This window comes from Drosophila santomea, unplaced genomic scaffold (assembly GCF_016746245.2).
Source record: "Drosophila santomea strain STO CAGO 1482 unplaced genomic scaffold, Prin_Dsan_1.1 Segkk69_quiver_pilon_scaf, whole genome shotgun sequence".
In the NCBI taxonomy this organism is placed as follows: domain Eukaryota; kingdom Metazoa; phylum Arthropoda; class Insecta; order Diptera; family Drosophilidae; genus Drosophila; species Drosophila santomea.
In genome coordinates this window covers 1,264,559-1,287,211 of record NW_025319001.1, presented here as the reverse complement: position 1 = coordinate 1,287,211, position 22,653 = coordinate 1,264,559, and the positions used below count along the sequence as shown (strand labels likewise).

The following is a 22,653-nucleotide window of genomic DNA, read 5'->3' as shown; positions in this document are numbered from 1 at the left end:
GGAGTTGTCGTCACGAAACTTGGCTCTGGTATTGTAGTAAACTCCACCCTCGTCGTTGCTCCAACTATTAATAATATATATAATGCTCCCAGATTTGTTGTTGTAAAGTTCTTCCAATAAATAATTGAGTTAGAAGCGTGGATAGATCTTAAATTTAACTTTTGCAAATTAATATCTTCTGTACTTTCGGTGAAATTTATATTCTTTATAATTGGGATATGGACGTCTAACTTCTCCTCATATGATGATAGTTCCTTGTCATAAGGAATCTGGTTTATTAAAACCTTGCAGTTTTCGAACGTTACTAGAGCGGAACCCTTTATGGAAAATCTTGTGGTACAATTAGATTCAATAACTGTGTTTTGTGTATTTAATATTAAAATGTGTGCTGGTTCTATTTCAGTTATTATTTCTTGGCTACTTATATCTTTTGTTTTACAATTTGCCGTCTCCATAGTGAGTATGCCACTGAGGCATTCGGCTTTGACATCATCTTTGATAGACATTGAGTTTTCGCAAATATAATATTTATATATTTTGTTACATACTTCGGAAAAATAATAGACCTCCTTAGCATTAAGATAAGCCATATAATTGGGTACAACCAAAAACTTGGACTCATTGATGGGTAGTGGAATAATGTGTGTGAACTTATAAAAGTGTTGCTTAAAAGTAGGTATTCTTATCCTAAAGTGAATCTTAATTCCAATCATGAAAGTGTCTAATTCTAACATTTGAAATATATATTCATCAGATAACTCCCGTAACTCTGGGTCGTTTAATTCTTTTCGGATTATTTCTACTTCCTCCGCAGATACAATAAAAGTGGGTACGATTTTCAGTTTGGCTAATAATAAGCTGTCTTCTATATTCTTTAAATGGTCCGATAAAATCTCCAAATTCATATTTATTCTAGAGGCATATTGCATTGTATGTAAAAGATGGTGTTCAGCGTTAACCGTTTTAAACATGCTATCTTTATAGGAATTCAAAAAAAATATTAATTATCTGTTGCTCCCTATTGATGTGTTCCGTTATGTTGTCGAATCTATTTAGAATGTCGTTGTTGATCACCTCCTGTTTGTTTACGTTTACTGTGAGGTCTCTCTGATTCTCCGAGATTGTCTTTAAACTATCTTGAATTCTGCGTCCATCTGAGTCATCTAGATTCCCTGTTACGATCTTAATCACATTTCCCAAACCATTGAATAATCCCCTCTTCTGTCTCCGATTCGGCAGCAATTTTTCCACCCTAGCCTGCAACTGTCCCACCTTTGTTGACAAACTTTCAATTGCATACTCTGATTGTATGTTCCTCTCCAGCTTCTTAATAGCCCGCTGGAAGTTGACCGTACCATCGATAAATTCCTGGAGATTAATTCTATGGATAAGGAATTTATGGGACTGAACGACTCTTGCTTGTCCCAGGTTAATTTTTAGTAGGGGTGTATCTTTTCCTAAATTCTGGACTTTTAAGTCCTGTGCTGCGATGGAAGTGAACCTGTAAGATCAATAGGGATTTGTTTCTTAATAATTTTGTTTCTGATTTTTGCTTTGTGTAATTTTTGTTTTTTTGCTGAAACTAGTGTGATCCTGTTATCCTTTAGTACTTTATGCTTTGAAAAACGAGGTGTGAGTTTATTTCTTCTATTTTCTTTTCTGAAAACTGTATCTTCTGAATCTACTGCGATTGGCTGGGATCTATCTTTGTTTAATTTGTCAATTCTAGCCTCCATTTTCTGCTGTACCAGAGCTTTGACTCTAGGGTACAATGTGTTTTGAAATTCATTTAGTTTTTGTAAGTAATCGTGTTCCGTATCGAACGTAACTTCTTTATTGAACACGTGCGTTCTCCCTGAAAGTAATTCAAACGGCGTAAATCTCGTGGCTGAATGTATGGCGTTATTATATGTGATTAACGTTTCGCATAAAATTTCTTCGTGGTCGCAGTCCAGCTTTTCAGCCTTCCTGTTTTCGAAGATAATTCTGTAAATTTCAGTGAGCGATGAATGTAGTCTTTCCACCGGAGAATTGCTAGAAGATTGCTGGAACGAAGTCATGTGTGTCTCGATATTATATTGTTTACAAAAATCCGTAAAAATCTTCCCAGAGAATTCCGTGCCCTGATCAAATACCAGCTTTGTTGGTATACCCACGACACAAAAATAGTGTCTTAAGGATTTGACCACATTTATACAACTCCTAGCTGGGATTGTATAGGGTGTTTTTTTTAGAGGTATAGAACTTTAAATTGCAATAAAACAACGATGGATTATTCGATTGACATGAATTTTATTGACATGAAAGATAATCTTGTGGCATTACATTTTAAATATGATTTCTGGCATATGACCGCCACGGCTGGCTCGGATGTAGTCCAATCTGGACGTCCAATTTGCAATGACTTTTTCCAATATTTGGCCGTATATCGGCAATAACACGGCGAATGTTGTCTTCCAAATGGTTTAGCGTTTGTGGCTTATCCGCATAGACCAATGACTTTACATAGCCCCACAAAAAGTAGTCTAGCGGTGTTAAATCACAAGATCTTGGAGGCTTATGAAAAATCGGGAACAACAGCAATCTCGTTTTGGGCCCATTCGACGAATCTACGCCTTGCTTGATGATCGTTTGGTTTCAATTCTTGCACGAGTTGGATTTTGTAAGCACGCATGACGAATTGCCAAACCAAACTGAGAATAAATCACTTGACAGCTGTTAAATCGGTCGCCATCTTGAACAGTAATGCCAACTTAAAGTTCTATACCTCTAAAAAAAACACCCGTTATAAGCGCTGGCAAACCTTGAAAATTTGTCAATCAATGTCAGGATGGTCCGTCCATTTATGGTATAGATATCCATATGAACAATCTGCAACGGCACCCCCGGAGTCTTGGTCTTTTAAAACTCGGGTTTAGGTGGTCTTCTGTCATACTTGAGAGTTTGACACGTATCGCACCTATTAACAAACTGAGTGATTTTCTGTTTCATATATGGAAAATACAGGGTTCTCTTCAGGTGATTCAAGGTCTCTTCAATTCCCCGATGATTATTCTTTACATGGTACTCTTTAATAGCCTGTTCTTGTTCTTCCCTACCAGTAACATCCATTAGAAGGGATTTACATCTGATTAGTTTGTACTCTTTAGAATGTTGGGCGTGTGATTCCTTTATTAGGTCAAAGATTGGGTCGGATGCGAAAATAGCGTGTAATCTTTTAGGTGTAAGAATTTCTTTCAAAATTTCGGTTATTATAGATAAGTCGAACTTGACTTTAATTATCGAACGTCTAAATTTGTTTTTGAATAAAATGTAACTTCTAGTCCTGTCCTCGAGATCTCAGGAACTACAAAAGCTAGAAAGTTGAGATTAAGCATACAGACTCCAGAGACATAGAAGCAGCGCAAGTTTGTCGATTCATGTTGCCACGCCCACTCTAACGCCCACAAACCGCCCAAAACTGCCACGCCCAAACTTTTGAAAAATGTTTTGATATTTTTTCAGTTTTGTATTGGTCTTGTAAATTTCTATCGATTTGCAAAAAAAAACTTTTTGCCACACCCACTCTAACGCCCACAAACCGCCCAAAACTGCCACGCCCACACTTTTGAAAAATGTTTTGAAATTTTTTCATTTTTGTATTAGTCTTGTAATTTTCTATCGATTTACCAAAAAACTTTTTGCCACGCCCACTCTAACGCCCTCAAACCGCCCAAAGCTGCTACGCCCACACTTTTGAAAAATGTTTTGATATTTTGTCATTTTTTGTATTGGTCTTGTAAATTTCTATCGATTTGCCAAAAACTTTCTGCCACGCACACTATACCGCCTACAAACCGCCAAAAATTGTGTTTAAGACTCTCCTTCTCCCTTCCACTAGCTGAGTAACGGGTATCAGATAGTCGGGGAACTCGACTATAGCGTTCTCTCTTGTTTTATTTTGGAAAATTCTAGCAGTTCTTCTAGGTTCATGAAAACAGTCTCTTTATTGAATAGGTTTTCGATTTGTTCAGTTTCATATTCTGATAATATAATGGAATTTATGGTATCTGTTTTTGCCCAATCTATTGCATGGACTAGGTTATTAAGTTCTTCTTTAAGTATGTGTAATTTATATTGCAACAGAGAGATTTTTTCGTCTATAAAATTTTTATTTTCTGACGTGGCCTTAATTATATTGTTGGTTATTAAGCTTAACTGTTTAATTCTATCATTTAGTACTTTATTTATTATTAACTGTTTATTATTGTTCTCGAGCTGTTCGTTTATTTTATTGATTATTATTTCTTTGTCATGGTGGTTCGGTGAACCGGCCAACCATTTCCATGCCGTTCCCAAAGCATCTCCCTTTTAAGAAAGGGAGAAGTGGGTGTGTTTTATTAATTTCATTTAATCTGTTCGATATGTCATCGAACGCGGATTCGTATTCTTCAATGTTGAACACGTGGATAATTTTAAATGTAGCTTAAGGCCCTCAGCTGCTATAGCTAATCCAAATTCCGCATAATTTTAATCATGCGTTAATTTCTCAATAATAATAATAATTTTAAATGTCCCGTTTTGCAGAACAGCGGTTCCCGTTTTTATGGGAATGAGTTGGGAGTGGGTGTAGTCTAATATGGTAACCCGTCCGAAACATGTTGGCAATAAGAGTAACCTGCGAATGAATGTTATTTCTTATTATTATTTTTGTGTACTATTCTCCCTGAATGTGTTTTTATGGTGGTGTTCCTATCCTCTTGGACTATTTCTTTTCTGTATCTCGGTGTTAGTTTTGACCCTAACCTTTTATCTATTTTCACATAAACTGTTTCCCCTACCTCGTATTTCTTTATTGGGTTCTTTCTTTGGTTGTGGTATTCTAAGTCGGTATTCTGTTTTTTTTTCTATTTTTTCGCTGATCTTTTTCCTAACATCTTTAAGTTCTTGGGGGTTTGTGCTTAATTGGTTTCCGAAAAATAAGTCTATTGGTTTTTTTTGTGTTGTTGAATGAACTGAAGTATTGTACTCTTCGACTGCTTTAAAGAGTAGTTCTTCAAATTCAAGTGTGCTTTCGTCTAGCCTAAGGCATCTCATTATCTCTGTTAGAGTTGAATGAAATCTTTCAACTTGCCCATTGCTAGTCGAAGTATAGGGCGGTGTCGTGTAGACTTTTGCCTGCAGCTGCTCTTGCAGCAGAAACTTGATAGCTGCTGAATTTAGAGCCTTTTCGTTGTCTGTTACAATCTGCTTGGGCATACCGAATGCTATTATAATTTCTCTTAGTGGATGTTTTATATCTTCCGATGCTTTTGATCTTAATAGTTTTATCTGGGCATATTTTGAAAATTTATCTATGGCCGTTAGTACTAGCTGTTTTTGGGTCGTGTAGATGTCTACATGAATGATTTGTCCGGGGTACGTCGGTATGGGGGTTGGTTGAATCTCCCCATGATGCGGATGTCTGTCATATTTGGCTATTTTGCAAGTCCCGCATGCTTTTGCCGTGGCTTCTGTTTTTTTTCGAAGGCCAGGAAAGAAAAACTTGCTTAATATCTGGATTTTATTTTCAATGGCGTTTCTATTCGCTCTCTGAACTCACGTCCGTGACTTGTTTCTGCGTGTGTCTAGTTTTGTAATTGTTAAAGTGCTGTGGGTAAATATTCTGGATTTTGCCCATTACGTGTTCGGGTGTGAAGATCCCGTTCACGATTTTTGGGCTTAGGTGTTTTTTTAGAATATCCACCAGATCTTCCTCGGAATATGATTTCTTTTTTATTATGTGCCTATGAACTACAACTCTTCCTCTTCTGATATCAGGAGAAATAGTTGGTTTTTGAATACATTAATGGGGACATTTTCGACTGGTATCAAATTATGCGAGGAACTTTCGTCGCTATGAACCGTCGCCGTTGTACTATTTATTTGGGGGTTTGTTGGGATTCTGGAAAGTGCGTCGGCTACTACGTTAGAGGTACCCGGCTTGTATCTTAGCTCGTGGTTGTATTCCTCTAAGTAGCTTTTCCATCTTTTAAGTTTCCCATTATGGTTCTTTGAACTAAGAGCGAAAGTCAACGGTTGGTGGTCAGTGTATATTATCACCTTGGCTGTACCGTAAAGGTACATTCGTAGGCTCTGAAGTGCCCAAACTATTGCTAACATTTCTTTCTCATTTGCTGCGTAGTTTTCTTCGGTCTTCGAGAGCGTACGGGAAATGAAAGTGATCGGTCGGGATTCTGGTTCTAAGACGGCGCCTATAGCGAAGTTTGAGGCGTCCGTTGTTAACTTGAATTCCTTACTAAAGTCTGGGTACGCCAGTATGACGTCTTGTGAGGCTAAAGTTCTTCTTATCTTATCAAATGCGCTTATCGCGTCGTTGTTCAGATCTATCTTTGTTTTATTTGAAATATTTTTTGGGAGGCGACCGTTTTCGCCTCTCAATAAGTTAGTGGTTTTGCAAGTTTAGCATAGTCGCGAATAAAACGCCTTTAGTAACTTGCCAGACCTAGGAAAGATCTAAGATCTTTTAGTGTTGTGGGGATCGGAAATTTTTCTATTGCTTTTATTTTATCCGTGTTTGTTTTGCCGCCTTTTTGTGAGATAGTGAATCCCAAGAAATTTACCTCCTCTTTGAAGAATTCACATTTGTCCATCTGCACTTTCATATTGGCTTTTTCTAATGTGGCAAATATCTTATCTAAGTGCGTGGCATGTTCATTTTCGGACCGACTAAAGACGATAATATCGTCGATATACACGTAGCATATTTTTCCTACGTGTTCCCTTAGAATATCGTATAATGCTCTCTGGAAAATAGACGGTGAGTTCTTTAAACCGAAAGGTAATCGAGTGAATTCGAATTTTCCGCCGTTGATTGCGAACGCAGTCTTTTCTATGTCCTTTTCTTTAAGCGGTATCTGGTGGAATCCGCTTTTGAGATCTAGAACGGAGAAATATTTATTGTCACCCAATTGTGCGATTATTTCTCCAATCTCAGGGATAGGGTACCTATCCGAAATAGTTACGGAGTTAAGTTTTCGATAGTCAATGACTATCCTATACTTCTTTTCTCCGGACGCGTCGCTTTTTTTGGGGACTATCCATACGGGTGCGTTGTATGGTGACCGTGAAGGTCGTATTATGCCGTCTTGTAGCAATTGTCCCATCTGCTTTTCTACCTCGGGCCTTAAAGAAGTTGGGTACGGGAAGTGTTTGCTATACACCGGTGCATCCGATGATGTCCTTATTTCACCTATTACTCTGGTAGTGTAAGTTAGTCTTTCATCTGGGTCCGCAAATAAGTTCGAATGTTTCTGGGTGAGTGAATTTATTAGATTCTTCTGACTGTTCGACATATGCTCCATTCTGAGCTTATGTTGTTTACTGATTGAGTCAGTAGTTGTTTCACTCGGATATTATAGTTTCCATTTAATGTTAATATATCGTTTTTAACGTTAATAACCGCGTTTAGTTGTTTTAGTGTGTCGTTCCCTAGGATGCCGTGGAAAGTTTTGAGTGTAGGCAGTAAGAAAAATTTGATGGATCTATCTCTGTTATTGAACAGAGTGAGAAAAGTATGGTGAGATATTGGGGTTTGTCCTCCCACTGAATTTGCGAAAAATTTCCCTTCGTTCTTTTTTGGGTGTGGCACCAGATTTGGTTGGATGTAGTTCTGGTTCGATCCGGCGTCTATGAGAAAATTTAGTTTGGTTCCATCTTCCATGATGCATTGGAAGTATGGCAGAGATGACCCGTTTAACCTAAAAAATTAACATCCGAAACGTCGACGGGAGTCGATTCGCTTTCCGGTTCGTTTTCCTCAGATTGCTGGTCATATAAGCCCGGAAGCCCGGATTCCCTCGGAATCGGCGCTAGCGAAATAGGTCTGTTCCTCGGGGTCAAGGTAGTAAAAGTCGCCCTCTACTCCCTCGGATGCCTCTTCTGGAACCCACGTGGCAATGTGAAACTGCCTAAGGATTTTAGGTGGAGGTCCGTTTAATGGGGCAGGTCGTTTCCCAGTGAAGTCGTTAACATTGGGTCTATTCATGTAATTGCCGTTGCCTGAACGAATGGAGCCGTCGATGTCCATTAGTAAGGGTTTCGGTTGTGGTGTAGGGGCCGTTGGACGCGGAGGCGGATAGAATTGCCGTGCTGGCTGATAATTTTGATTTGTGGGATACTGGGGTCGTTGACCGCGTTTCTGTTGGTCAGCTGCTCCCGTTTGCCAGATCTGCGGATTTCCGGTAGTGCGTGGGTCTGTCGTATGTTGGGGAGCTGGACTATAATATAGTCTAGGGTTGAAAACTCTCCAATTTCCCGCAGAGTCTGCTGTAAGCAATCTCCTTGGTATGGACCTGTTAAAGGCAGGCGGCTGCGCTTGCCTAGGAGGTACAGGAGGTGCATGCTGCCTGAATTTGGGCGTGAACGCGTTCCTTTGTTCCTGATTGTCGACCAATTCACACAAGTGTAAAGCGTGACCGAGATCTCTGGGTTCTTTGATGGCCAAGAGTCTGGGTAAGTCTCCATTTAATCCCCGTATGAAAGTATCTAAGGCCTTTTCTCGATAATTTTGTTTCAGGGCATGGACACTATCAGGTTTTAATTCTTGCACGCTGATTTCATTAAGGATCAGCGATAATTGGTAGTAAACGGCCTGATAGAATTCGGCAATGGTCAGTCGTCCTTGAGTCATCGAGAACAATTGGTACTCTAGGGTCTTGAGGTCGCGTTTGTCAGCGAACTGATCCGTTAGGCATTTTGCAATCGCCTTCCAGTTCAGAGGGGTGTTATAGGATTCTAACACGGCATCGGCCTCGCCGGTGATTTTGTTCCTAATCGCCAACGTTATCAAAAAATATGCGTTGGTGTTTTCCCTACCCTCGTACAAACTCATTATTCTAGATACATTCTTCTTTCAAGAACCAAACTCTGTGCGGTTTCCTGAAAATTCTCTGATTAGTTTTGTAAGGTCTGGTAGTTTTTCGGACTCGCCTGGTAGTGGGCCGATAAAGGGGACATCTTCTAACATTTCTGATGGTCTGCCTTTATTCAAAAGTTCCCCAATAAACTCGGTTCCGCCTAATGTCTCTTTGATGAGAGACATAATTACCTGTTTTAGCTCTGGGCTAGCTACCGGTGTACTGGTGGCCGCAGGCCTGCTTCCCCCGGGTTGTTCCCCGCTATCGGTACCTATATTAAGTGCAGCTAATGCACTTGCCAATTCTCTATCTTTTGACATGTTAAAGGCTTAAGGATTTGTTTATTTCGGACAACAACTAATAGATTTTTTGGGTTTTCGGGTGTTTTTTCTTTTTGAATTTTTAGTTTGAGTTATATATCGATGTATTTTTTCTAAAATTATTTAAGCTTATTGTATATTTCTTTTAAGTATTGTTGTTTAAATTCTATTTTGACTTATTTTCAATAGATTATTATTCTCATAAGATTCTTATCTTTCTTGTTTTAAAATTTTTTCTTGTTTTTAAATTTACTTTTCTTTCCCTTTTTTTTAATTCTTCTTTTTAGTATAGTAGTGTTTGTTTTTAAACTTATTTTTCTAGCTTACGCGATAAATAACGTTTTCGGCGACGTTCCCTCGATGACCCTTTGGGTTTGATCCTTTTTGTCCCACGTTGGGCAGCGACGTAGCGGTGTTCGGGTGTGGGTAACTCGGGACCCTTGGTGGCACTGAGTTCCTTCGAAGGCTCCTGCTAAACTGAACCTTAGAATCTTTCGCACTTGTTCACTGGACGCACTTGATGTTGTGGCTTCTTTTTTAAAGGCACTTTTACACTGTGCAATTTTTTGTCACTTCTACTTATTTTTTGTAGTTGTTGATTAGTCAGTGTTCACTGTGACTATATTTTAGGCACTGCGACGCGAACTTGTAGCTGCTTTAGGTACTTTAACGTTACGCGTGATCCTTTTGACGAAGGCTCTGTTTACCGGTCCCTGTTCGGGCGCCAATTAAAAGATATTTTTAATTTTCTTTTAAAAAAAAGAACAAGTCAGATTTTATTGGTGTTAATTTTGGAACTAACTGGACTAAGTTTTACAATTAATAATTAAACCTATTCTCTGCCGACGTCGCTGATGTCGTCGAAGCCGTCGCTGCCGCTGTAGCTTTGCCGCTGCCGTTGTGGCTGCGCCGTTGTCGCTGATGGTGTCCGATGTCGTTGTCGTTCCCACGACTTGGCCGGTGCAGACATTCTGCTGATGCAGCGCACGTGGCGGATGCACTGCCGTCGTAGCTGGAGTCAATGTGCCTGTTCTTGCTGAGCTGTTGTTTGTTGTGCAATTTCTTGGTTTATGTTGGGCTGCATTGGGCTTGTTGTTGTTATTGGGACTTCGCTGACTGTCTGCTCGTGGCGGATGTACTGCATGTGATGGAGTCGTGATTGAGATTTGGGTTCTTGTGTGTTCTTATCATATTTGGTCTTAACTTATATGCCGGGTTATTGATGCCAGGAGCCTCGTCGTCCGTTCGTACGTTCATATCGGCGTCACTCATAATGATTTTTTCACTACTCAATTTGTAAAGCTGCGCGCGTTTAACGAGCCCACTTGCGTCTACTTTGGCTTCTCAACGGTTAATGTGTCGTTTCGTACAGACTGCTTTTTGTCTTCCCAATTTTTGACATTCGCTTTTCATTATGTCTCTTTCTCACTCTAATTCAAGTAGCGCAAGTGGCCACGTTCAGCAACAGCTATATCGCTCTCATTCTAGCAGAGTCCTCAGAGTCCTTTATAGATAATTCATCTACTCATCCTCACACATTGACAATGAATAGGAACACGAATAACAGCAGAAGGAACATGAAGAAGAAGTAAATAGCGACTAAGCGCATACACATTATTTTCGCCCCGAAATTATAAATTTATTATATATATTATATTTTCACATTAGGATTTAGCACCCCAGTTGCAACAGTTGGCCAACATGGCGTTTGAACGACCAAGTCGTGGCAGGTGAAAATTAAAATTAAATTTTAAAAAAGGAAAAATTTTATCAATATGTAAATATGTTGTTATCTAAATCACTAGAAAACAATATTGACAACCAAACTTCATTTAAGAATGTTGTAAAATGTCAATTTAAATTAAAGCAAGAGAGAACGATATAGTCGAGTTCCTCGACTGTCAGACCCCTTACTAAGCTAAAGTGATCGAGAAAGTAAAACATTATTTTAACATTCCATCAAAAGAGTTTTTAATGAAAAATCATACAAACACAAACTTCGCGCCCAAATTTAAGCACAGTGTAGCCCTGGGATCCCCACGCAGTTGGCCACACTAAGCATACCAATTGATCCGTGCAGCCCTGGAATATCGATAACACGTTATCGGAAGGTGCCCACAATCCAATAGTACGACCTGGGCACACTAGCTGTGGGCTATATATTCAGCGCGAAAATACAAGCTAAGCTTAGTCACGTTTGTACGGCAATCGAGGAACATCAGAAGTAGCAGTTGTGAAGATATGTGATCGTATCGATGATATATCAAATTTAAAAAATTTTTGAGAGGTAAAAGCCAATAGATATCGTCACTACAATGTGCATGTCTAATCTAATCTTTTTATATTTAATAGTTTCCGAAGTCTCCATTTTCATGCGGACATGGCGAGATCGACTTGGCTATTGCTCCTGATTATGAATAAACAATATAATTGATTTTTATAAAAGGATTTAAATTCTATAAAAACTAAAATTAAAAATTAGATCCACCGTATAATCGAATTTGATGTCGCATTGCATAACACGAATGGAAGGAAGAGTTTCCGAACCTTTTACTTTTCTAAAGTATACTGTAAATACGATCCCTTGATTAAAATTGATGAATACCTTACAAACTTAAAATTTGTCTACAAAACATACAAAAACACAATCAATTTTTAAATGAGATCACTTCGGATAAGCTTTTAAAAACTTTTTCAAGAGGTTGTGTGGCTGAAATTATTGGAAACGCCGATGCTCAGATCAGCCCGGTACTCATTAATTTTTTTTTATTTCGAAAGATCAGCAGAATTTTTCTGGGATATTTTTCTAATAGTTTTCTTTGTAAATGTAAGAAGAAATCTCTTAATAATTTCATCAAACATTTTAAGAGAAATGAATTTTTATATAATAATAAATTAATACTTGAAATGTTATTGTGAATTTAAAAAAATTTAATTTAATTAAAAAAAAAATTAAATGCAAAATATTTAAGAAAATCTATTTGGTTTATTATTTGGGTCGGTGCTATACAACTCTTTTGTTTAACTTATAATATTTTAACATAATATTGAAGGCCTCGTCACTTAGAATCGGAAGCCTATGGCACTGGCACGTATCTGGTCCTTCCGAAGTGTCATCATCACTCTAGGGACAAAGCTTGTAGTGGAATCCATACCTAGAGTGTATCAGTTCCTTATCCTCCCAATCCTCGAGAGTGCTCTTCAAATATATAAGCTACGTTACGTGTTCCTCAAATATCATGTCTTCGAACTGCATCAAGAAGAGCTCAATTTGTTTCGAGTCCATTTTCGTTAAGGTTCTTTTAAGGTGATTTAAAAACGGATGTTTGATTAAGAAAACTCAAACATTTATATGGGAAAATTTCATTTACTCATTTACTGATAAAAATTCAATTTGTGCAGAACTATATCTATTTACATCCTTCTCTTATACCCTGATAGTGGTAAGGGCTGACTCATATCCCACCCATACAATTATTGGCATCAATATAACTTAAAAATTGTTAGGTTTTTTTTGGATCGAAGTTTTTAAGTATATATTATTTGCTATAGAAATGATGAAATGCTGAGTGCTTTGAGTCAACCCTCCCCGAATTGCTCTTTTTAAAAAATTATACATATCACCATCATTTATTAGTTCTAAATTTACATTAGTGAACGTGAGCATAGCATCCCATGATATTGATGGCGCAGTGACGTAATTAATGGGATCTAACTTATAAATTTTTTTTCAAATTTTCCTAAAATTTTCAAACACATCTGCTAAAATTAAAACATCGCTTTCTAAATATAGTTTTAAATAGTCTTTAATAGTTCGACAGTTAAATGTCTCCCAAACTTTCTGTGCGAAATTAAAGTTATCTATGCTACAATTTTCTTCACTAAGAGAATTATAAAAACTACCAATGCTTGGAAGTTGGGTATCATTAAACTTTTCAAAAATATCTAAGTAGTCATAGGGAAACACCCCCTTCCTCCTCATTTGCTTAAATTTTTCTCCCTGAAATTTCGTACTTAGAATTTTAAAATCTTTATCCTCCTTATAGCTTGATAGTTTTTCTAAACTTGAATTTAAAAATCGGACTGAATCTATGTATCTTATTTTATATCTGCTTGTAGCATTGATTTTGATAGTCTGCGTAAGTGCTATATAGAGCTTTTTATTGCAAGGTATGGGACTTAAGTTCCCCTTTTATTTAGTAATAAATAAATGGAGATCATTTTTAGACAAATTATGGAACACTACAGGAACGAAAGGGTCACTTAATATAAACTTGGGCTTATAATACTTATGAATAGGACCTACGTATACTCCAGAAAATTGGTCGAAGAATTTGTTCAGATCGTTCGCGTTTATCTCTTTCTCACAGGCGCAACAATTACCATTTGTTCATCAAATTAGTCATCCATCGGTTTCTTGGAGTTGGCCCAATATTTGTAATACAGACTCAACGTTTTTTCTTTAAGAGTTTTACAAATATTTGTATACAATCAACGCCGATAAAATTATAAAATTTTAATATGTAAGTTAAATATAACTTTATAAAATGTTGTCTTATTTACCTTTGAAGCAGAAGAATTCAAGCATGTTTTGTAATTTTCAAGAACAGCCTCAGTGTCTGCATAAATTACCACTGGAGGAGATAATTTTTTGTGATACCCTTTAAACGATGTTGTCGTATTAGGGTCAGGATAAAATGAGGACACTTTTCCGCGTTCCAGTTTGTTGTGAGTAGTGCTTTTCACGTGATAACACTGAAGACAGTTCTCACAAAAATATCCTCCCGATTTTCCTTTAGAAAATTGTGAAGAGCATAATGTATAAAGATTTGTTATATACGCATAATGCATAATGTTTTGAGTAATATTATCTATTCCCAATATATTAATGTGGTTCCGTTTTCTTTCTTTTGTTTTAATCGTGGGACCAACAATTTTTTCACCTGCTTCATCAATTTCATAAATATTTATGCTAAAGTTGACTTTGTTTTTGTCAAAATATCGAACTCCTATTTTTTTCGATTGGAAATTTAATTCCCGAAAAATCTAAAGTCATTCCGTCATACACAATAGTTTCATCATAAATATTAATGTTATAGCTTTGAGACGTCGGGGGCCGGAAAAGCTGGTGTCGCAAATATTCCCAGAGATTAGTAAAACAAAAGGGGTGTTGGAGTTCGTCCTTCTCGGTTGGGGTTTTATTTTCAAGTAGTTTTCTCACATAAAATAACGGCTTCATGTCCCATTTCCGAAACATTCCGCCAACAGCGATGCTCTGCTGGCGGGATACCGGACTCAGCTGTTCGGCATGAACATTCTCCCCCCCTTGCAAGAGGAATACTTGCACATTTAGGACAGAGAACAGCGTCCCGAAAGAATCCATCCCAGCTTGGAATTTTGTGCCATGGGCAGGCCGTCCTGGCTCGCGATGATACCCGGCAGCATCAGGTCGGCGTAAACGTCTGCTCCAAGGACAGCCGAGACAAGCGCTGGGTGGAACCACCGGTCATCCGCTAGCGTCATGTTGTGGAACATGTCCTGCACCTTCGGATCCAGGGGCTGTGCCGGCGTCCGGCTCTGCATCTGCTCGTCCACCACCATCAGCAGCTGTTTGCTCATCCGGGACGTTTTCGAGCGAATCTCGGTGGTGCACAGCCGTTCGTTGCCCACGCCCGTGACGGCCAAGTTGAGGGCCTTCACCAGCGAGACGTGGATGCGACTCACGGGGCAGCACGGATCCACCAAGACTCGCACATCGAATCTCTTCTGCTCGGACCCAATGAGCACGGCAGCGGTCGGAAGGATGCTGACGCTCGTCCGCACCAAGCTAGGCGCGCCCGTCGGCGTTGACAATGAGCTGTGGGGTGGGGACCTATCCATCGGCGAGGCTGAGCGTCGTGACCCGGTCGAACCCACCTCCTGACGCCGTTGAGGCTGAGGCGCTGCTTGTGGCTCACGCTTCCGTTGAGGCCTCGAAGAGCCTGGCTGTTCGCCGCGGATGTGCAGCAGAGTGTGGTGGGCCTCTCGGCAGATGCGGCACCTCGCTTTGCTGCGACACGACCGGCCCGAATGCTCGTGGGCCAGACAGTTAGCGCAGTACTTGTTAATCAAGACTGCCCGGAGCCGCTTCACAGCCGGCAGTTGCAGGAATCGCTGGCAGCTCCTCAATGGATGAATCCCCCTGCACACTCGACAGCGGTATACACCGTGGCGGATCGCTGGAGCCATTGTATATGCGGCTACATAAGAAATGGGCAAAATAAAAAATTAAATGAGATAGATGCGGATGATCATGACACATGGACAACGTAGGACGACACAACTTAGGACTCGTCAGTAGCAGGTTTTCAAATACTTAAAGTATGGAGGAGTCTTTCGACTCATTCGGGCTGTCCATTGGAAGGCGGATCATTTTTGCCACTGGTCTCCGGACGACCCCCCGTGCTGTGAGCACGTCTGCCACTCTGACCTTGCCGTCCACGCCGGGACAGACCACTTGGATACGCCCAAGTCGCCACTCGTTGGATGGCAAGTTCTCCTCTTTGATCACCACCATGTCTCCAGCCTGGAGATCTCGCGTTGGGAACTTCCATTTATTCCTTTTGTGGAGTTCCTTTAGGTATTCCTCCTTCCAACGCAGGCAGAACTGCTGATTCAGGGCTTTCAACCTCCGCCACCGATTGATAATGGAGCTGGGACCTTCTTTAACCTCAGGTTCTGCTACCGCAAGTAATGGTCCACCGATTAGAAAATGCCCAGGGCTCAGAGCGATAAGGTCCGTGGGATCTTCGGACATTGGCGAGATGGGCCTGGAGTTCAAACAGGCCTCAATCTTCGCCAGGAGGGTAGTCAGTTCCTCGAACGTGTATTTCCCAGCGGCTGTGTACTTGTAAAAATGCGACTTGAAGCTCTTCACACCTGCCTCCCAAAGCCCACCCATATGAGGTGCGCCAGGAGGGTTGAAATGCCAGGACACATTCTGAAGACTGTGCTGCGATAAAACCGATGTTCTGGTAGCTTCAATGAAATCCTTTGATAAGGACGTGGAAGCTCCGACAAACGTTTTCCCGTTGTCAGAGTAGACGTGTTGTGGACACCCACGCCGAGCGAAAAAACGGGAGAATGCGGCCAGGAACTTCTCTGTAGTCAAGTCCGAGGTCGCTTCGAGGTGGATAGCCCGGGTAGTAAAACACACAAAAACGCACACGTACCCCTTTGTGATTTTGCAGGCTCGACCGACATAACTCTTGACGTCAAATGGTCCTGCGAAGTCCACTCCCGTATGGGTGAACGGTCTGGAAAACGTGGACCTCGCACGGGGCAAATTCCCCATCAACTGCGTCTGCAGTCTCTTCTTGTGAATAACACACACTCGGCACGAATGTATTGTTCGTTTCACCAACATTTTAAGCTTGGGAATCCAGAATTTGGAACGGATCAGTCGGATCATTAATTGATTCCCCCCATGCAAGGATATGCGATGGATAAACAAGACTTGAAGTTCGGCGAACCTACACCGTGCAGGAAGGATGATCGGATGTTTTTCATCATAACTAAGCATTTCAGATGCTTGTAACCTGCCGCTTGCTCTCAAGACCCCATTCCCGTCAAGAAAGGGGTTTAGGTTCGAAATTGCGCTTGCGGGTGGAACTGGTTGCTTGTTGCTCAAAACCTTATATTCGGCGGGAAACTCATTCTTCTGAGTGAGCACAATTAGCCGCTCCTGCACCTCCGACAACTCCGCCGCAGTGAGTTCTGCCGATAAGGCTACACCTTCCCTCCGGCAACTTTTCACAAAACGAAACACATAAGCAAGAACTCGCAGAGCTCGGTCAAAGGCTGAGAACCTCTCTAGGATTTCAACTGCTGAGGGCACTGCGACCGTGTGGCATTTGACGGGGCGCTGCTCGAGCTCAGTCTCCGGATGGACCAACAACTCACTCGGCCACTGCTCCTGTTTGAGGTGCAACCAAGCTGGCCCACGCCACCACAGTGCGCTGTCCTTCAGCTCTTGGGGTGAGACGCCCCGGCTTGCCAGATCAGCTGGATTGTCTTCGGATCGTACATGTCCCCACTTGCTTCCGCCGGTACACTGTTCGATTTTTGCGACCCTGTTGGCAACGAATGTTGTCCAGGTGCACGCTGGCTTACTCAGCCATGCAAGAACGATCGTGGAGTCGGTCCAGTAAAAGGTCTCATAAACATGAGGAGGCATTTCAGAAATTACTAGAGCTGCCAGCTCCGTGAGCAGCACTGCTCCGCACAATTCCAAGCGTGGTATGGAGATGGATCTGACAGGAGCGACTCGGGTTTTGGATGTAAGTAGATGAGTACAACAGCCTTCCTTCGTTTCGATTCGGACGAAAATAGCAGCCCCATAGGCGTCCTGTGACGCGTCGCAAAACGCATGGTACTGAAGTTTCGCAGCTGGATGGAAACGTACCCATCTCGGAATACGAATCTCCTTCAGGGCAGGATACCCTTCTAGGAACTCCCGCCACTGGGTCGCGAGATCCCTGGGGAGTGGCTGATCCCAGCCCAGCTCCCGTAGCCAAATTTTCTGCATAAAAATCTTGGCTCGGACTACGAAAGGTGATAGCCATCCTGCTGGGTCGAACAGTTTGGCTATCTGAGATAAAACCTCTCGTTTTGTGTAAGCAGTTTGGAGGTGGATCACCCTTGGAATAAAAAAGAAACTATCGGATGTAGCTTGCCAACGGATCCCAAGAGTTTTCGCCGTACTAGCCTCTTCAAGCTCCAGAAAGTCTGCACTAATCAAGTGCTCCTTTGGAACCTCTTGTAGGAGTTTTCTTTCGTTCGAGGTCCACTTCCGTAATGGAAAACCAGCACTCTCAAGAGCCAGCCGAAGCTCCTCGATGGCTAAAACTGCCGACTGCTTAGTGTGAGTGCCTGCGAGCACATCGTCAACGTACATGAAGTTCGAGATGATGTCACTTGCCAAAGGATATTGGCCTCGGATATCCTGAGCCAACTGTTGTAGAACGCGGATGGCTAGGAAAGGCGCACAGTTTACGCCGAAGGTGACTGTATCGAGTTCATAGTCACAGAGCTCTCCATCCTTATTGCGAAAGAGGATTCTCTGAAAGCGCGTATGGGTTGAATTTACCCGAATTTGCCTGTACATTTTTGTGATGTCCGCATTGAACACATACTTGAAGAAACGCCATTTTAGAATCTGGATAGTAAGATCGGACTGCAGTACGGGCCCCGCATGAAGGATATCATTGAGGCTGTTCCCGTTTGATGAAGGATTGGAAGCATTAAACACAACGCGAACCTTCGTTGTGGTGCTGTCTGGTTTGAAGACAGCATGATGGGGCAAATAAAAATTATTAGAGTCGTCCGGAGAGACTTGGTGCATATGCCCTAAATCTAAATACTCTTGAATGACTGAGTCGTACTGCTTTTTTGACACAACGTCTTTATTCAGTCGAATCTCGTTTCGGAGGAACTGAGCCAGTGCGATCGACCTGGAGTGCCCAAGGTTGATATTGTTAGGCTCTTTAAAGGGCAACGAAACCACATACCTCCCATCCTCGTTCCTTTTGGTAGATTGGACAAAGTTTTCCTCGCAAATCGAGGTGGATTCCCTAACCCGCTTCACTGGAACATCCTCCACCTCCCAAAATTTTGTGAGAATGTTGTCCAGTCTGGACTCGGTGACAGCTAGTCGGGACAAAAATGAGCATATTCTGCTTGTGGGATTCGTTGCGATCGGACCGCAAAGAATCCATCCGAATATGGTCTCCTGGCCAAGAAGCGTGCCACAGATATTGGGATGGGAGCCGCTGAGAATGATCGATGGCAGGATATCGGCACCGATCAGAACGTCGATCTGCGAACTCCGGTAGAAATTTGGGTCTGCTAGTTGCAAAGGCGGCAGATGCTTTAAAGAGTCCTCAGGTAAAGTAAAGGATGGGAGACTCCCGGCCAGTTGTGGTAGTACATATGCAGAAGTCTTAATTTGGATGTGGGGCTTGACCGGAGAACCTATGCTGAGTTGACAGCGCTTACGGGGCTGAGCCGCAACAGTGAGGTTGAGCCCTGAAACTTGAGCATGGATGGATTCATAAGGCAACTTAATCAAGTTGAACAAGCGTTCTGAAATAAAGGTTGCCTCAGAACCCGAGTCAATAAGTGCCCGTGCTGAGTATTTGATGCCTGAATGGCAAATCTCTATTAAAGCTGTACTCAGGAGGACCCCTTGAGTGTTTACAGCCAGAAACGTTTGCACATTCGGTTGATTCGTTAATGGAGTGGACTGTATATCTTGCTGGTGGTTAAATGTGGATACGTGGGCCTGGTGGTCAGGATTGACCGCTGACTGGACTGGTGGAGTGCCGCTTCGGTGTAGGAGAGTGTTGTGGCGCCCTTTACAAGTATTGCAATTATGCGTGCTAGTGCAATCCCTAAGCAGATGCGTTCTAGCAAAACAGTTTAAGCACAACTTCTGCTGTTTTATATATTTCTCCCGCTCTCCGACTGGCATTCGTAAGAATAACGGACATACTCGGATAGGATGGTTCTCTTGCGAACAAAGTTTACAGGATTGTGGAGTTACCGTCACTCTATTCTCAAAGGTCTGGATCGCCCGCGGGCTATTGTCAGTCCGCAGTGCTCTGGATTGAGCGTTTGGCTTAAAATCTTCGATCGCCTCGAGCGTTCGATGACGATCTTGTAAGAAAGCCTGGAATTCAGCCCACAGTGGAATATCTGTCTTACTCATAAGGGATTGTTCCCATAGAGACAGCGTTAGCTTTGGCAACTTGGCAGAGCACAGAAAAACGAGCAGGCAATCCCAGTTAGAGGTGTCGATTTTTGCTATTTTCAAAGCTGTTAAACAACCTTGAATTGTGCTCTCTAACTGTTTCAAGGAATTGCCGCATTCAAGGCCAACAGAAGGTAAATTAAACAAAATCTTAAGCTGACTGTTGACCAGTAGCCTCTTGTTTTCGAAACGATTCTGCAAGTTTCTCCAGGCTGATTCGAATCCATCATTGGTTAAGGGTGATAAGGCCACAATGGATTTAGCCTCACCACTAGTTTTAGCATTGAGATGGAACAACTTTTCAACTTCTGAAAGCCGAGGGTTGTGTATGTAGATGGCTGAGAAAAGATCCCGAAACGTGGGCCAGTGAACATAGTCCCCACTGAAACTGTCGCACTCGACTGGGGGTAAGCGACACCCTCCCTGAGGAGGCGCCGGAATGGAGGCCTGAACGGCCTGTTGCGAGCGAGAACCTTCTTCAATGATCTCGTTGAGGCTCGCTGCGCACCGCTCGTAAACGGCATAACAGTAGTCATACTTGGACTGCATGACTGTTATTGTGTCTGTGGATCCCAGACCGGACAGAGCTTCGGAGCACACCTCGTATTCCTTCTCCACCTTGTCCCATAGGGCCCTGATCTGCTCGAGTCGCACCCTACTTGTGTGGATTGACGGACTTGTGACTGCTGGGGTGTTGACTCTGGCCTCGAACTGACCTACTCTATCGGTTATGGTCATGAATTTCATCAAGGCCCTGTCTGCCTCAGCTTGCGCCATTTTTGCGGTTGCTCTCGTAATTTGGGGTGAGAAGTCTAAATTCGGTTTCGTGTTCGGTGCTGACCGTGGAACTTGGAGCGACGTGCTCGTGGATTTCCGTGGAGTTGACGATGGGCTTTTGCTTCGAGTGGGACTTGGGATTTTGAAGGGCACAGAGGACTCGCTCTTGGCTCTAACTCGTTGAGACGTTTTGGAAACAGTCAAACGGGTTTTTACCTCCTCACCGTGGCCAATTGGCATATTAAGCTCTCGGAGGAGCCGAAAACCGTGTGGGGGCGAAACAGTCTGTCCACTTGGACAAATACGGGGACGCTGGATAAAGCGTGCAACCAAGCTCGAAACAACTTATATATTGGGACGCTGGATAAAGCGTGCAACCAAGATTGAAAGAACTTATATATTGGGACGCTGGATTAAGCGTGCAACCAAGCTCGAAACAACTTCTATATTGGGACGCTGGATAAAGCGTGCAACCAAGATCGAAAATAACTTATATATTGGGACGCTGGATTAAGCGTGCAACCAAGCTCGAAACAACTTATATATTGGGACGCTGGATAAGCGTGCGACCAGTTGGCTCGATCGGAATGTTCCGTTTTGGAAAAAAAAAATAACTGGAGTCGCTAGATACAGCGGACACCCAAAATAATTGAAAGCTAAGGATTGTTGATTTGGAATTATACTGGGTCGCTCGATAAAGCGCACAAAAGTAATTAAGAACCAAATTATCGCATCAATTTAGACAGGGTGTGGGGGCGCAGGACAACGCGTGAAAAAAGATGTGACAATCGGAACAAAAAAAAAAAAAAAACACCGGGGTCGCTGTATTGAGCGAGAGACAAAATCAAAAGAAAAATGAATAGTCGGAATTAATCGATTTAGACAAAAATAAGGGGGCGCCGGATTGCGCTTGAAAAACAAATGGTAATCGTTACAAATTATGTTATCGTTTTATATAAAACCTGGGGTCGCTGGATTAAGCGCGGAATACACAATAATCGGAATAAATGTTGCTATCGATTGAGAAAAAAAACAGATATGAGGGCGCTGGATCACGCTGGACTATAATTGTTGATGTGGGACGCTGGATAAGCGTGGATGTTCGGCCAATTTTTTGAGACGATATATGCGAATCGGATATGCGAATAAATCAAGAACGGAGTTAAAAAAAAAGTATTAAAGAAACAAAAAAATAAACACACACTGACACTTTCTATGGGAAACTAGAAAAAAGTAGTGTCAGTGTGAACGGTCCCTTATTGGAATAGGCCCTAGAGTGGCTACCTTGACACATACGTACATATGCTGGTACACACATATATATATACAATATGTAAATGTTAGCGCCGATGTTTGTTTTTAAAATTTGTTTTTTTGTTATTCTTTTTTCTCTTACTGCGTTGGAGGTTGTGTTCGTGGATGTGTTCGTCGTAGTGTTGGCTGCAGCCGGTTCTTATCTGCCAGTCCAACAAAACGTCTGTGCTTGTCGTGTGTGTGGAAGCTTTCGTGTATGTGAAAAAGTAAACAATAACATTAATATATGTATGTACATATGTTGGATGATATTAATGTCTGTTTGAATGTTTTGAATGGTTTGGCAATTAATGAAACACCCTATGACCATGCAGATGTACGACGTTGCGTATGTGCCATGTACGCAATGTATGCAGATGCAATGGACATATGTATGTACATCGATCGGCCAACATACATGGAATGTCTGTATGTTTTTGTGCACCGCGCCGTATATCGGGCATACGTCCGAGAGCATGTAATGCCCCGAGGGTTGCCCTCTGTGACGGCAGTTCCGGCAGTCCACCGGGTTCTGGCACTTAGCCGCGGTGTGGCCTTGTTGCCCGCACTGGCGGCA

At 41.9% G+C, this 22,653-nt stretch overlaps 2 protein-coding genes across 3 annotated transcripts; both read right to left on the bottom strand.

Moving 5' to 3' along the window:
• Window positions 1–14,385: 14,385 nt before the first annotated feature.
• On the bottom strand, window positions 14,386–22,519 carry LOC120457641. 2 transcript variants are annotated; one of them, XM_039645138.2, is made up of 2 exons: window positions 14,874–15,449; window positions 14,386–14,614 (listed from the first exon to the last, which is right to left on the bottom strand). In XM_039645138.2, exons 1-2 carry the CDS (start codon window positions 15,443–15,445, stop codon window positions 14,422–14,424), a joined length of 765 nt encoding a protein of 254 aa, XP_039501072.1. In that variant the 5' UTR covers window positions 15,446–15,449; the 3' UTR covers window positions 14,386–14,421. The 2 variants fall into 2 exon arrangements, with proteins under 2 accessions (XP_039501072.1, XP_039501071.1); XM_039645137.2 differs by adding an exon at window positions 22,180–22,519 and having other exon boundaries at window positions 14,407–15,456.
• Window positions 15,573–20,753, bottom strand: LOC122756609. The gene is made up of 4 exons (XM_044006699.1): window positions 20,276–20,753; window positions 18,959–19,282; window positions 18,766–18,841; window positions 15,573–18,708 (listed from the first exon to the last, which is right to left on the bottom strand). The coding sequence occupies exons 1-4, from the start codon at window positions 20,751–20,753 to the stop codon at window positions 15,573–15,575; spliced, it is 4,014 nt and encodes a 1,337-aa protein (XP_043862634.1).
• Window positions 22,520–22,653: the final 134 nt, after the last annotated feature.